This window comes from Hyperolius riggenbachi, chromosome 9 (assembly GCF_040937935.1).
Source record: "Hyperolius riggenbachi isolate aHypRig1 chromosome 9, aHypRig1.pri, whole genome shotgun sequence".
In the NCBI taxonomy this organism is placed as follows: Eukaryota; Metazoa; Chordata; class Amphibia; order Anura; family Hyperoliidae; genus Hyperolius; species Hyperolius riggenbachi.
Genome location: NC_090654.1, coordinates 42827135 through 42839783, shown reverse-complemented (window position 1 = coordinate 42839783; position 12649 = coordinate 42827135). Strand labels below are relative to the sequence as shown.

Here is a 12649-nt window from a genome sequence, read left to right as displayed (position 1 = left end):
CTGAAATGATTTAAAGTGGACCTGTTATCTGCCCTTACCTGAACTTGGCTGTCCTAAACTCAGAACTTCCTCACTGCTCTAAAAAATAAGCAAAAGCATAATAACCTTTAAAGAAAAACATTTCTTTGTTACAGCTGATACAAATCTGACAATAATCTGCAGTGTTTCTACTTCCTGCTTTCATGGAAGCAGACATATTGTTAACATCCTCTGCTTTTAAATGAGCTTATCTGTCATGGCAGGCAGGTGACACAGGGGAGAGATCAAATTACAACTTGTGATTAGACACAGATGAGGGGGAATTAGACAGGCTGAGGCTAAACTCTCTAAATACATATAGGGTGCATTTCTCAACATCAAGCACAGGGGAAAAAAAATGTGCCTGAACATGATGTGTAAACATGATGCCCCCTTCACATTTCTGACTGCCCCCTCATATGTGCATGTCTAGAACCGCCCTGACATGGTGAGATAAACATGTGTATGTACAGTACAAAACATTAATAAGTAGGCTGTTTTACTTGCTGCCTAAAAGAGTTAATTTCTAATTTCTAGGCATGGAAGTGACAGCTTCTGTCTTGTCTGTACCTTGTAGCCATAAATGTTTTCTTGACAGAATACAACTTCTAAGGGCGGGGAGAGAAAAAAAATACATGTACTACTGACCTTTTTCTAACTCTGGGACACTCAATAGGCTGCCACTGATTAGAGACAGTAAACATTTACATAACATTCAAATCTCTATACAATTAAAGACAAACAAGACAAGACAAGACAAACAACATTTATATTGCGCTTTTCTCCTGGCGGACTCAAAGCGCCATTTAAAGGTGGCCACACGAAACAATAAAACGATGCAATTTCACAGCAATTCAATAAAAACCATCATTTCTACAGAAAAAAACGAAAGATTTTTTTTTAAAATCTGAGTGAAAAATATGATCGGATGTCCACCCCCCCCCCCTCCCCCCCCCCCCCCGATTTTTCTCGATCGGTAGTGGCAGAAATTTTTGATCAATATCTTTTCAAGATTGTATGGTGTGTAATAGACAGACAATTTCTTAATGTAAAGACACAAGCAATGTTTTTGGACTTTTCAATCTCCCCCCCCCCCGAATTTGGAATGATCTGCCTCATTTAATTTTTTCACAATAAATGCTGAAGCTCAACACAATAGCACACTGGCTGGCTATGAGTCTGTGACAAACAAACTTCTCACCCTCAGCTTCTCCATTCCTCCTCAGTCAGGACAGCAGTGCCACCTCCTCCCTTCTGCTGTGCAAGTCAAATGAAACACTGCTGCCCTCCTTCCTCCCCCTCCTCACTCACTGTCAGACTCCTCACACAGCACAACAAGCTGCTTTTCCCCAATGATGACCTCTTCACCTCGGCTCTCCTCTTGCTTCTCCTCCTACTCTGACTGCATGCTGTTAGTGTAAACACAGTACAAGCATGCTACCCTTGTAATCTCTGCCGCCTGATGCAAATGTTTCACCTTGCTTCATGAGAGAACAGGCCCTGACTCCGCCCACCCGATATGCATCATTTCACACTATGCCTAGTTTGGGCTGCCCAGGCTGATGACAGGGGCACTTAAATGATCTAAAAAGGGCCCATTGGTACAACGGATTCCCGCGCATACTCGCCGCAACCGCCATCATCGCCGAACGCCGGGACCCCCAGGACTCCGACTCTGCCATCCCTATGACGGCAGAGTCATGTGGGCCGGTCAGGAGCCGCTTTCATTGGCTCCTCACTGTGTCTATCAATGTAAGCCAATGGGAGCGGCTTACATTGATAGACATATTGCTAGGCTCACATGGCTCTGCCGTCATAGAGACACGTCGGGTTTGAGCGGCGCGATCGGCGGGGAGAGACGGAAACGGCGAATGTGCGCTGCGGATGGTGATTGAAATCTACGTCCTGCCAGCCAGGAGCCCACGGAAACAGGGTGTAGATTTCAATCACCTTGGTCCGAAAGTAGTTAAACTTCTCATGTAAATAATAAAGGCAAATGGTTGATATCAAACTTTTTTTTTTTTTTTAAATTAACGTTTGTCTGTTACCAAATGTACATAGATCCAGACATTTACAGAGATTTTACATACAATAAGTTCTTTAGTTCTTTCTTGGCCTTTTTTCATCCTCAGCTCCTTCTAAATCAGCTATTCTAGACGCTTGCTTGGAAAGCAGACTGCAGACTAGCTTCATATACATGACAAATCGATGGAGATACAGTTAGGAAATCTCATTAACCAACCATCTACATAAACAATTCATTCTGCACACCTGTTGGTAAGATTGGCCAATCTGATTGGGGCCTGAGTACATGATCTCTCAATCACATCTTTACACATGACTGAATGCCAGTTTAGAGTTACTTCCCAAAACAGATTACCCATTACCTGGTCTAGCTGTGTCACAACGACACCTGGTGGCCGAATCTGCAGAGACACACGACTGAGAAAAATATGGACTGACTTCATATGTGCAGCATGGGGCTAATTGATCAGCACCTTTGTCTTGCAGTATTCAAGTTCCAGGTCTCCTTTTTGGTGAAAAAAAACACCATCAGTATAGAGAAGTGATCTGCAAATTTGGCTCTCCAGCTGTTAAGGAACTACAAGTCCCACAATGCATTGCAGGAGCCTGACAGCCACAGTCATGATTCATAAAGGCAAGTGCATTGTGGGACTTGAAGTTCCTTAAAGAGACTCCGTAACAAAAATTTCATCCGGTTTTCTTCCATCCTACAAGTTCCAAAATCTATTCTAATGTGCTCTGGCTTACTGCAGCACGTTCTACTATCACCATCTCTGTAATAAATCAACTTATCTCTCTCTTGTCAGACTTGTCAGCCTGTGTCTGGAAGGAAGGCTGCCAAGTTCTTCAGTGTTGTGGTTCTGCGATGCATCTCCCTCCAGGCCCCTCTCTGCACACTGCCTGTGTGTTATTTAGATTAGTGCAGCTTCTCTCTGCTCTATTATCTTTTACAAGCTTCCCTGGCTGGGCTTTCACATCCTGAAGAATTACATACAGGCAGAGCTGTCTGCACTCTGCAGGAAGACACAGCCTGACACTTTAGTGGAAGATAGCTGCAGGGGGAAAGAAACACACAAATGATCTCGAGATTAAAAAGGAAGGCTGTATACAGCCTGCTTGTGTATGAATGTATTTTCTATGTGTGGACATACTGTACATCAACCTACTTCCTGTTTTGGTGGCCATTTTGTTTGTTTATAAACAAACTTTTTAAAACTGTTTTTAACCACTTTTAATGCGGCGGGGAGCAGCGAAATTGTGACAGAGGGTAATAGGAGATGTCCCCTAACGCACTAGTATGTTTACTTTTGTGCGATTTTAACAATACAGATTCTCTTTAACAGCTGGAGAGCCAAGTTTGCAAGATCACTGATATTGAGGTTGTGTTTGTGCCGGTTTTATCCCAGCACTCCAGTTTCCCCCACATACAACATTTCTAACTTAAAGGAATACTATCGATACCCAAGTGTTCTAAAATGACAATGTACAAATAATGTCTAAGTAGCTGTGTAAACATTTTCCTACTTTTCATGATAAATATCAGAGGCAAAAGCTGTAATTTATTGAGGGTAGGATTTAGCTATATTGGGACGAATCAATTACAGAAGGGGTGTCTGCTTCAATGCACAGCCAGAGTTGCATATCAGACTACAGAAAGCAAATATCAAACATATTAAACTCCGAAAGCTAAAACAGTATGAAATGCTGTGAGCAGAGCCGGGACAAGGGCCTCCAGCACCCAAGGCTGAGACACCAAAGTGCGCCCCTCCATCCCTACCACCCCAGCCATCACACACTGATTGCTATTAGACTAATAGGTGCCCCAAGGCCCCCAACCTCCCCAACACCTTAATATCTAGTTATCTGGCTTGCAGTCACTGCTATGTATCCCCTTTTCTTATTTATTTCTGTTTCAAACACAATTAGGAATGACAGCTGAATGAATTGTGCGCCCCCTCCTACACTGCGCCCTGAGGCTGGAGCCTCTCCAGCCTATGCCTCGGCCCGGCCCTGCTGTGAGAATTAGTTACATTTCCTCTGCTCTCTTCAGACACATCAGTCAGAAACACAGGAGCTGCAGCTGTTGGGAGCTCTCTTCTCTGTCACACACAGAGCTACACAGAGTTAACTGATCAAGTGTGAGGGGAATTTCCCATCTCCTCATGGCTCATTCAGCCATCAGTTTTGGCGTCAGTAAACTTTGAATGTATTTTGCTAACAGTAAACAAAGAAGTTGCTACTAAAATGTATACACCAGTACTTAGCAGCACTTCCCAAACAATTCCTGTGGCAATTGAAAAAAATATGTGAATCGATAGTATTCCTTTAATATTGAACAAAAAATGAATAATAAAGCAAAAATGCAAAAAAAGAAAAAAAAAACCCAAACATTTTCCTTTTAAAGAAAACCTTAAATGGAAATAAACTTATGAGAAAATTAATTGCATGTGTAGTATTGATGAGAAATAGAATATTAGTAAACACAGAACAGAATCTCAAATTAATATTTTTAGTTTAAGTGCTGCATGTTTAAGACTTTAAACATTTCTAAACAACCATATCAGTTTGGTGTAAAAGCTGCTCCATTCAGCTGCAAGTAATGACCCTTTGAACTTTTCAGTACTAAAATGTTATCAGCAGTGTTTTCTCAGCCAGGTAAGAGTGTGCTGCCTTCTACCTACTTTTCTGGTAATAGGGCTTTATTTGACCTGCTGTTTGACTGCCTCATTTGTATAGTTAACGGCAGTAGTGCCAGAAAATAGAAAGGGACCTCATAGGTACTATATCTACCTATGTTTATCTCAACATGTCAACTCTGGCACACTTTAAGTATAGGCTGATGGTTTGTTTGAATACACTGTTGTTCAAGAAAAAAATATGTATTGGAGTTGGGTGAAGTTGATGTCTAATGCATTCATTCAAGTAGGTTATCTGCCAATCAATATTTTCCCAGAAAGAAGAACATGACCAATGTGTAGAGGATATTTTTGTGTGAAATGGTCTGGCCTGTAAGAGAGAGAAATCCGTGTGGCCAGAGTTCTCATAAGGAGGTTGACTCCATCTTGACAATTTCAAAGTTGAGCTCTTGGTGAAGTTTTTGTTTGCAGAGTTCCACGTGGTGCTGAAGACCCTGACTCTTTTCAGAGCGGATTAGCTTCTTCATGAAGTATTTGGCCACAGCCTTGATTAGACATGGTGGAGACAGCCAAGTAGTATCTTGCAATCTGCAGACCAGTCGGTAGAGGTCCTTAAACAGGCGGTACCTGGAGATCTTCCTCAGGACTTTGGGAATGTCCGCCCTGTCGCAAAGTCCATCAAAGTAGACCAAAGTGTATTCCTTCTGCATAATGTTCTCCTGCTCTGATTCCAAATCCTTGTGCAGACAGGACATAGCAATACCAAACAGGTTGGTTGGGTCTTTCCACACAAAGCTATTTAGTCTATGGTTCTTCCACTGCTGGTACATTGACTTAGTTCGTGTGGTCCATACAATCATCACTTTGCCTTTCTTTTGGCTCACCAGCTCCCTCTTCTGATAAAACCATGGTATCATGCCGATTTGCCTGACTGTGTTCGTATCCCACATGTCCAAGATGACCTCACAGCCCAGGATGCTTTGCAGGAAGTCTGCAAATGCGCAGATGAGGGTCTTGTACTCCGTAGAATCTGGAGAGTACACCAGCAGGATGGTTCTCTGCCAAAGTGGAGCTGCATGGAAAATGAACGTATATATTAGTGAATGAAGACTTTTAAGAGCCACAGAGCAAAATTGAATGACTTGATATGCTAACAACGTCTTGATATACAAGCAAAAAAAAAAAGTATACATGCGTCTCGTAATAATCTCAACTTAGCTGATAGTTCTTCTCCCTTTGGTGAGGAAATAAATGCATCTGAGCAGGGTATTCAGAGAATGGAGGCGGGGAGTAAAACTGCCTTGATCGTAGCGGCATCACCCCGCGCCATAACTTCAGCCCCCAGGCAAGCGTGTGCGGCTGTGCGCCATAATTTTTATGTTCAAAATGGTAATTTATGGTTTTACGTTTACTTGAATGGCCGCACCATAATACTCAGGCAGAGCTGTGCGCCATTTTTACCTGCCCCGCAAAAGCATAGCCTGAGTCATCATCTCTTGGATGGGTACCAGTTATGCGCTATTTCACTGCCCAACATTCTTGGCCTATAAAGACAGCAAGTTATACGAGGATCTAACCTGTGAGTATCTTCCAAATCCTGTGGAAGGCGAGGAAGAAGAGCAGCGTCAGAGAGAAGGTCACCATCAGGGCGAGGAGGGTCACCAGGCCCAGGTGTTTGTGAGAGTCTGAGGGAAAAACATGGCATTAAAGAATTAGTCAACAACAGCTCAGCAACAGCTACCCAAGTTGCAAAATATAACTTCAATGTGATAGAATACAAAAACTGAATAATCAAGACCAGTGCCAAGGAAAATTGGAGCCAGTGTCGGACAGGGAGCTGGAAACGCTGAAGAAATCCACCTGCTGGCCAAGCAGCAGTAACCCTGTGTTATCACTCCTAATAGAAACCTGCTGCAAGTCGCCACTGTGAGCAGCAACACATGATTACTGCTGCTTGGTCAGCAAGTGGATTTCCTCAGTTTTTCCAACTCCCAGTCCGACACTGATTGGAACAGATACCTTGAGAGCAATTTATGGGTCTTTGTACACAAACACAAGAGAACAGGAAACAAAGGATAACTGCACCTGCAAAGGTAAGTTCAGTAAGACGTTGTAGTTTGAGAGAAAACTCCAAAATCTGGCTGACTCAGCCAGTCGTGGGGTACTGCGCAGGCAGGTTCGGGGGCCTCCTCAATCACACTCCTTTTAACGGGAGTGTTTGGCACATGCGCAATTGCACATTTTTCAAACTGCTCTTGCACAGAACGCTTTAGGCCACAGTAGCATGACTGAGGCACATGCAGCCAGGGGTCGCGTCTGCAGCTTTCGGAGGGGCACCGCGGGGGAAGGGAAAAGAGCAGAAAGACAATGAGGGAGCTGGAAGAAGCCCAAGGTAAGGTAAACTGGGTACTTCAGGATCACTTTAGGTTCCCTTTAAAGTGAACCAGAGACGAAGCACCCTCATGTATTTTACCATATATATCAGTGGGAACATTAGAGAAAACACCTACCCTGCTCTCTGTTTCATTTTTAACTGTTCAGCTTGCTTCTAATCAGCCCTGATAAAATCCCTGACTGAGCATTCAGTCTGGCTTTGCTATAATGACTCAGCTATAATGATTCCTGAGCAGAGCAACAAGGGGGCAGGCTTGGACTTGAAAAGACACCAGAGAACACAGACTCAGCTATAAAAATTCCTGAGCAAAGCCAGACTGAATGCTCAGTCGGGGGATTTTATCATGATTGGTAAGAAGCAAGCTGGAGAGTTAAAATTGAAACAGAGCAGGGTAGGCGTTTTCGCTAATGTTCCCACTGATATATATGGTAAAATACATGAGGGTGCTTCGTCTCTGGTTCACTTTAAAGTCAAAATGTCACTTTACAGAGTTTAAAAACCTTTTTTCTTTTGAATTTTTAAAATTGATTTTCTCAAAATCGAAAAGGTCTTTTTGACCTTCTCACTATTTTTCGTAGCAATTTTGAGGATGAGAGCATGTTTGGGGCTTTGCTATTAACCGCTAAAGTGGGTGCAAAATTACACAAAATGATGCGTACTTGCGAAATTACAGATCGTGATTACAGTTTTGAGAGGACACCCCCTGCCGCGTGACACTAGCTCACATTGCCCCATTCTGGACATAACAGTAATGGGGTTTTGTATTAGGAGAAAACGTTGGGAGGAGGTTATCTGTAATTATGTATGCAAGTATGCAAGCCCTGCCCCCAGTGTATTCAAACTCCTCTCATGGCTGTATTAGGCCAACCCTCATCTACTAAGTGGGAACAACCTTCATGGACATAAAATAGTGGTGGCAGTAAGGAGATTGCTGTATCACACAATTTGTTTTAGTCAAATAGACCGGAAAAAAAAGCTTTACTTACAATCAAAAGAACAGATGAAGTATTTGTGGGCAAAGCGGACATCGGAACGCCAAACCTGTGGGCCACAAAAGAAACTGGTTAGAAAGGTGAATGCAGTAAAACATCTGTCTATTGCTGCAAGCCATGTGGGGCACGCATGGTTATGGACACACTAATAGACAAAAGCAAGATGGGGAGACAGATGGGGGGAGGGTTGGGTAAGGAGAAGGGAAGAGATGGAGAAAAAGGGGGGGAGGGGCAGAGACAGAAAGACAGAGGGGGAAGTAGGAGGAAGAGAAAAATATATTTTACATTTTCTTCTTATATGTGCAATTATCAGGCAAGCACATTGAAGACTGCCCCTACCATAATGCATCTGTCTGGGCGGGGCCAGGGCAGGGAGAGCTGCAACTGTTTACACCTCTGTTTACACCTCTGATGTGGCTGAAAAATAAAATATATATTTATCAAATATTACATTTTTATGCAAGGATAACTATACATGTATAAAGCCCAGTTCTTGGCAAGAGAATACAGGGTGGGCCATTTATATGGATACACCTTAATAAAAAGCGAATGGTTGGTGATATTAACTTCCTGTTTGTGGCACATTAGTATATGTGAGGGGGGAAACTTTTCAAGATGGTTATTGACCATGGCGGCCATTTTGAGATCGGCCATTTTGAATCCAACTTTTGTTTTTTCAATAGGAAGAGGGTCATGTGACACATCAAACTTATTGGGAATTTCACAAGAAAAACAATGGTGTGCTTGGTTTTAACGTAACTTTATTCTTTCATGAGTTTCTGACCAGTTATAAAATGTGTTCAATGTGCTGCCCATTGTGTTGGATTGTCAATGCAATCCTCTTCTCCCACTCTTCACACACTGATAGCAACACATCAGGAGAAATGCTAGCACAGGCTTCCAGTATCCAAAGTTTCAGGTGCTGCACATCTCATATCTTCACAGCATAGACAATTGCCTTCAGATGACCTCAAAGATAAAAGTCTAAGGGGGTCAGATCGGGAGACCTTAGAGGCCATTCAACTGGCCCATGACGACCAATCCACTTTCCAGGAAACTGTTCATCTAGGAATGCTCGGATGGTGCAAGCAAGATGGTGCACCACCACATTATAAGTGTCAGGTCCGAGCATTCCTAGATGAACAGTTTCCTGGAAAGTGGATTGGTCGTCATGGGCCAGTTGAATGGCCCCTAAGGTCTCCCGATCTGACCACCTTAGACTTTTATCTTTGGGGTCAGAGCCGGGACAAGGTCCTCCAGCACCCAAGGCTGAGACACCAAAGTGCGCCCCTCCATCCCTGCCACCCGAGCCATCAAACACTCAAACACTGATTGCTATTAGACTAAGAGGCGCCACAGGGCCCACAACCTCCCCAACACCTTAATATTTAGTTATCTGGCTTGCAGTCACTGCCATGTATCCCCTTTTCTTATTTCTTTCTGCTTTAAACACAATTAGGAATGAGAGCTGAATGAATTCTGCGCCCCCTTCTACACTGCGCCCTGAGGCTGGAGCCTCTCCAGCCTATGCCTCGGCTCGGCCCTGTTTGGGGTCATCTGAAGGCAATTGTCTATGCTGTGAAGATACGAGATGTGCAGCACCTGAAATTACGGATACTGGAAGCCTGTGCTAGCATTTCTCCTGCGGTTTTGCTATCAGTGTGTGAAGAGTGGGAGAAGAGGGTTGCATTGACAATGCAACACAATGGGCAGCACATTGAAAACATTTTATAAGTATAAGGGAAGACGCCGAGAGTCCAGTATAGTGTAGTATGTACTGTAAATTGGGTATGGAAGGTAAGTATAGGTAGGTTATACGCATAAACAAGGGTTACCGTCCAGGCAACCACTGTGTAGGCAGGTGAGGAGATTAGACGTGTCCCCACTCAGGATTAAGAAGTCGCTCTCTGTAGATCGTAAAAAGGAAGAATTCCCCTCCACCAGGGGTGGAAACAACTGCAATAGTAGTACAGAGGCGCCAACAGGGTAAAAACAATATTTCTTTAACCACTTCAGGACTCAGCCTTTACCCCCCCTTAAGGACCAGCACTGATTTCTAAGATCTGTGCTGGGTGGGCTCTACAGCCCCCAGCACAGATCAAATACCAGGCAGAGCGACCAGATCACCCCCCTTTTTTCCCCACTAGGGGCATGATGTGCTGGGGGGGTCTGATCGCTCCTGCATGCGTGTGGGTGGCGGAGGGGGAGGGGGGGGGGCACCTCAAAGCCCCCTCAACGGCAGGATTCCCCCTCTCCCTCTTCTCCCTCCCTGCCCCGGAGATCGGAGGCTGCACAGGAACGGATCTGTCCTGTGCAGCCTCTAACAGGCTCCTGCCTGTCATGTGACAGCAATCCCCGGCCGCTGATTGGCCGGGGATCGCTGATCTAGTACAACGCTGCTACTGTTAGCAGCGTTGTAAAAATGTAAACAAAGCGGATTATTTCCGCTTGTGTTTACATTTAGAATGCGAGTCGCGATCGGCAGCCCGCAGGCTATTCACGGAGCCCTACGCCGTGAATTGACAGGAAGCAGCCGCTCGCGCGAGCGGCTGTTTCCTGATTAATTAGCCTGCAGCCGGCGACGCAGGTGTGCGTCGCTGGTCCTGCAGCTACCACTTTGCCGACGCGCGTTATGAGTGCGCGGTCGGCAAGTGGTTAAAATGGATAAAATGAAGTAGGTAGCGGTGGACTTACCCCTCCAAAACAGACACAAAAAATTGCAGTTTTAAGCAAAAATCAGTTTATTTACATACTCAGAACAAGGTGCAACGTGTTTCGCGGGTATATCCCACTTCCTCAGGCAATAAATAGGAGCATATCACCAATGCGGTCCGGTATGTAGCCTGGCGCCTCTCTTCTCTCACTTCCCTCCTCTCTATCCCCCCTGATTATATCGGCTACTTCCATTATGTACAGAATAAGCTGTTACTCTGTGCCTATACTGACAGAAAACTAGCTGCAGTGTGTGCTGATCTCTGCTACCCCCGGTACTTACAGAATAAGCTGTTACTCGGTGCCTGTGCTGATAGTAAACTAGCTGCAGCATGAGCTGATCTCTGCTACCTCCATTATGTACAGTATAAGCTGTTATTCTGTGCCTGTACTGATAGTAAACTAGCTGCAGCATGTGCTGATCTCTGCTACCTCCATTATGTACAGTATAAGCTGTTATTCTGTGCCTGTACTAATAGTAAACTAGCTGCAGTGTGTGCTGACCTCTGCTACCTCAGTATGTGCAGTATAAGCTGTTACTGTGTCTGTACTTATAGTAAACTAGCTGCAGTGTATGCTGATCTCTACCTCCAGTATGTACAGAATAAGCTGTTACTCTGTGCCCTGACTAATAGTAAACTAGCTGCAGTGTGCTGATCTCTGCTACCTCCAGTATGTACAGTATAAGCTACTACTCTGTGCTTGTACTGCTTGTACTGATAGCTTTAGCTATGGGCAGCACAGTGGAGTAGTGGTTAATGCTCACGCCTTGCAGCGCCGGGTCCCCGGTTCGAATCCCAGCCAGGGAACTATCTGCACGGAGTTTGTATGTTCTCCTCATGTCTGTGTGGGTTTCCTCTGCGTACTCCAGTTTCCTCCCACATCCCAAAAACATACAGATAAGTGAATTGGCTTCCCCCTAAATTGGCCCTAGACTATGATACATACACTACACCATACATACATAGATACAGAACTATGGAAGATACTAGATTGTGAGCTCCTCTGAGGGACAGTTAGTGACAAGACAATATACACTCTGTACAGCGCTGCATAATATGTCGGCGCTATATAAATACTAAAATAATAATAATAATAATAGTAAACTAGCTGCAGTGTGCTGAATTCTGCTGCCTACAGTATGTACAGTATACGCTGTTCTCTAGTTGCTGCACTGTGTGCTGATCTACCTCCAGTGTGTACAGTATAAGGTGTTACTCTGTGCCTTTACTGATTGTAAACCAGCTGTATTGTATGCGGATCCCTGTTACTTTCAGTATGCACAGTATTAGCTGTAAAGCCTGGTACACACATCCAATTTTGACTAGCCAATTTTAGCTCTGTTCATCATATTTAATGTCTGTTAGCCCACTTACTACATGGGGTTGGTAAAATTGGTCAGTGATTGACCAATAAAAAATTTACGTGTGTATGCATCTTTCATCTACGCCTATACTGATTGTAAACTATCTAAATAAAGGACAGGGGGCTCCATCCAATATTTCGATGGGCAGGCCCGTTATCTGTAGCTTACACCGCTGCTAAGTTCATGTACAATTGGCCCCACCCATGGTCACGCCCACTCACCGCATGTCACGCCCACTCGCGCGCAGCATATACATCCCACTTGGTGCCCAAAGGTGCCCCGGATCTCCAAGGACCCTAGGCGTACCCCTGGCGGAAATAGTCGAGCCCGATCAGGTCCACTCTACTGTGCAGGTGCGAGACTCAGAGCTCAGCTGTTCCCACTGGGGGAAGATGGTACAGCGCCTGTGCTGGATTGCGAAGGTAAATATTATGGTCTGCTGCTGTCCAGGGGTCCCAGCGCTGGATCTGTGTTGCACAGGAAGAAGAGGATCCAGCCTCATTAG

At 44.5% G+C, this 12649-nt stretch overlaps 1 protein-coding gene across 1 annotated transcript in view; it reads right to left on the bottom strand.

The window, feature by feature from the left end:
* Positions 1-2018: 2018 nt before the first annotated feature.
* The window catches only part of LOC137532273 (interleukin-17 receptor E-like), a 131238-nt gene continuing 120607 nt past the window's right edge, over positions 2019-12649 (bottom strand). The window contains exons 15-18 of the mRNA XM_068252605.1: positions 8406-8483; positions 8061-8115; positions 6257-6364; positions 2019-5751 (exon numbers count right to left, since the gene is read on the bottom strand). Coding sequence (XP_068108706.1) covers positions 5084-5751; positions 6257-6364; positions 8061-8115; positions 8406-8483 — 909 coding nt within the window. The 3' untranslated portion in view covers positions 2019-5083. The remainder of the gene's footprint in view (positions 5752-6256; positions 6365-8060; positions 8116-8405; positions 8484-12649) is intronic.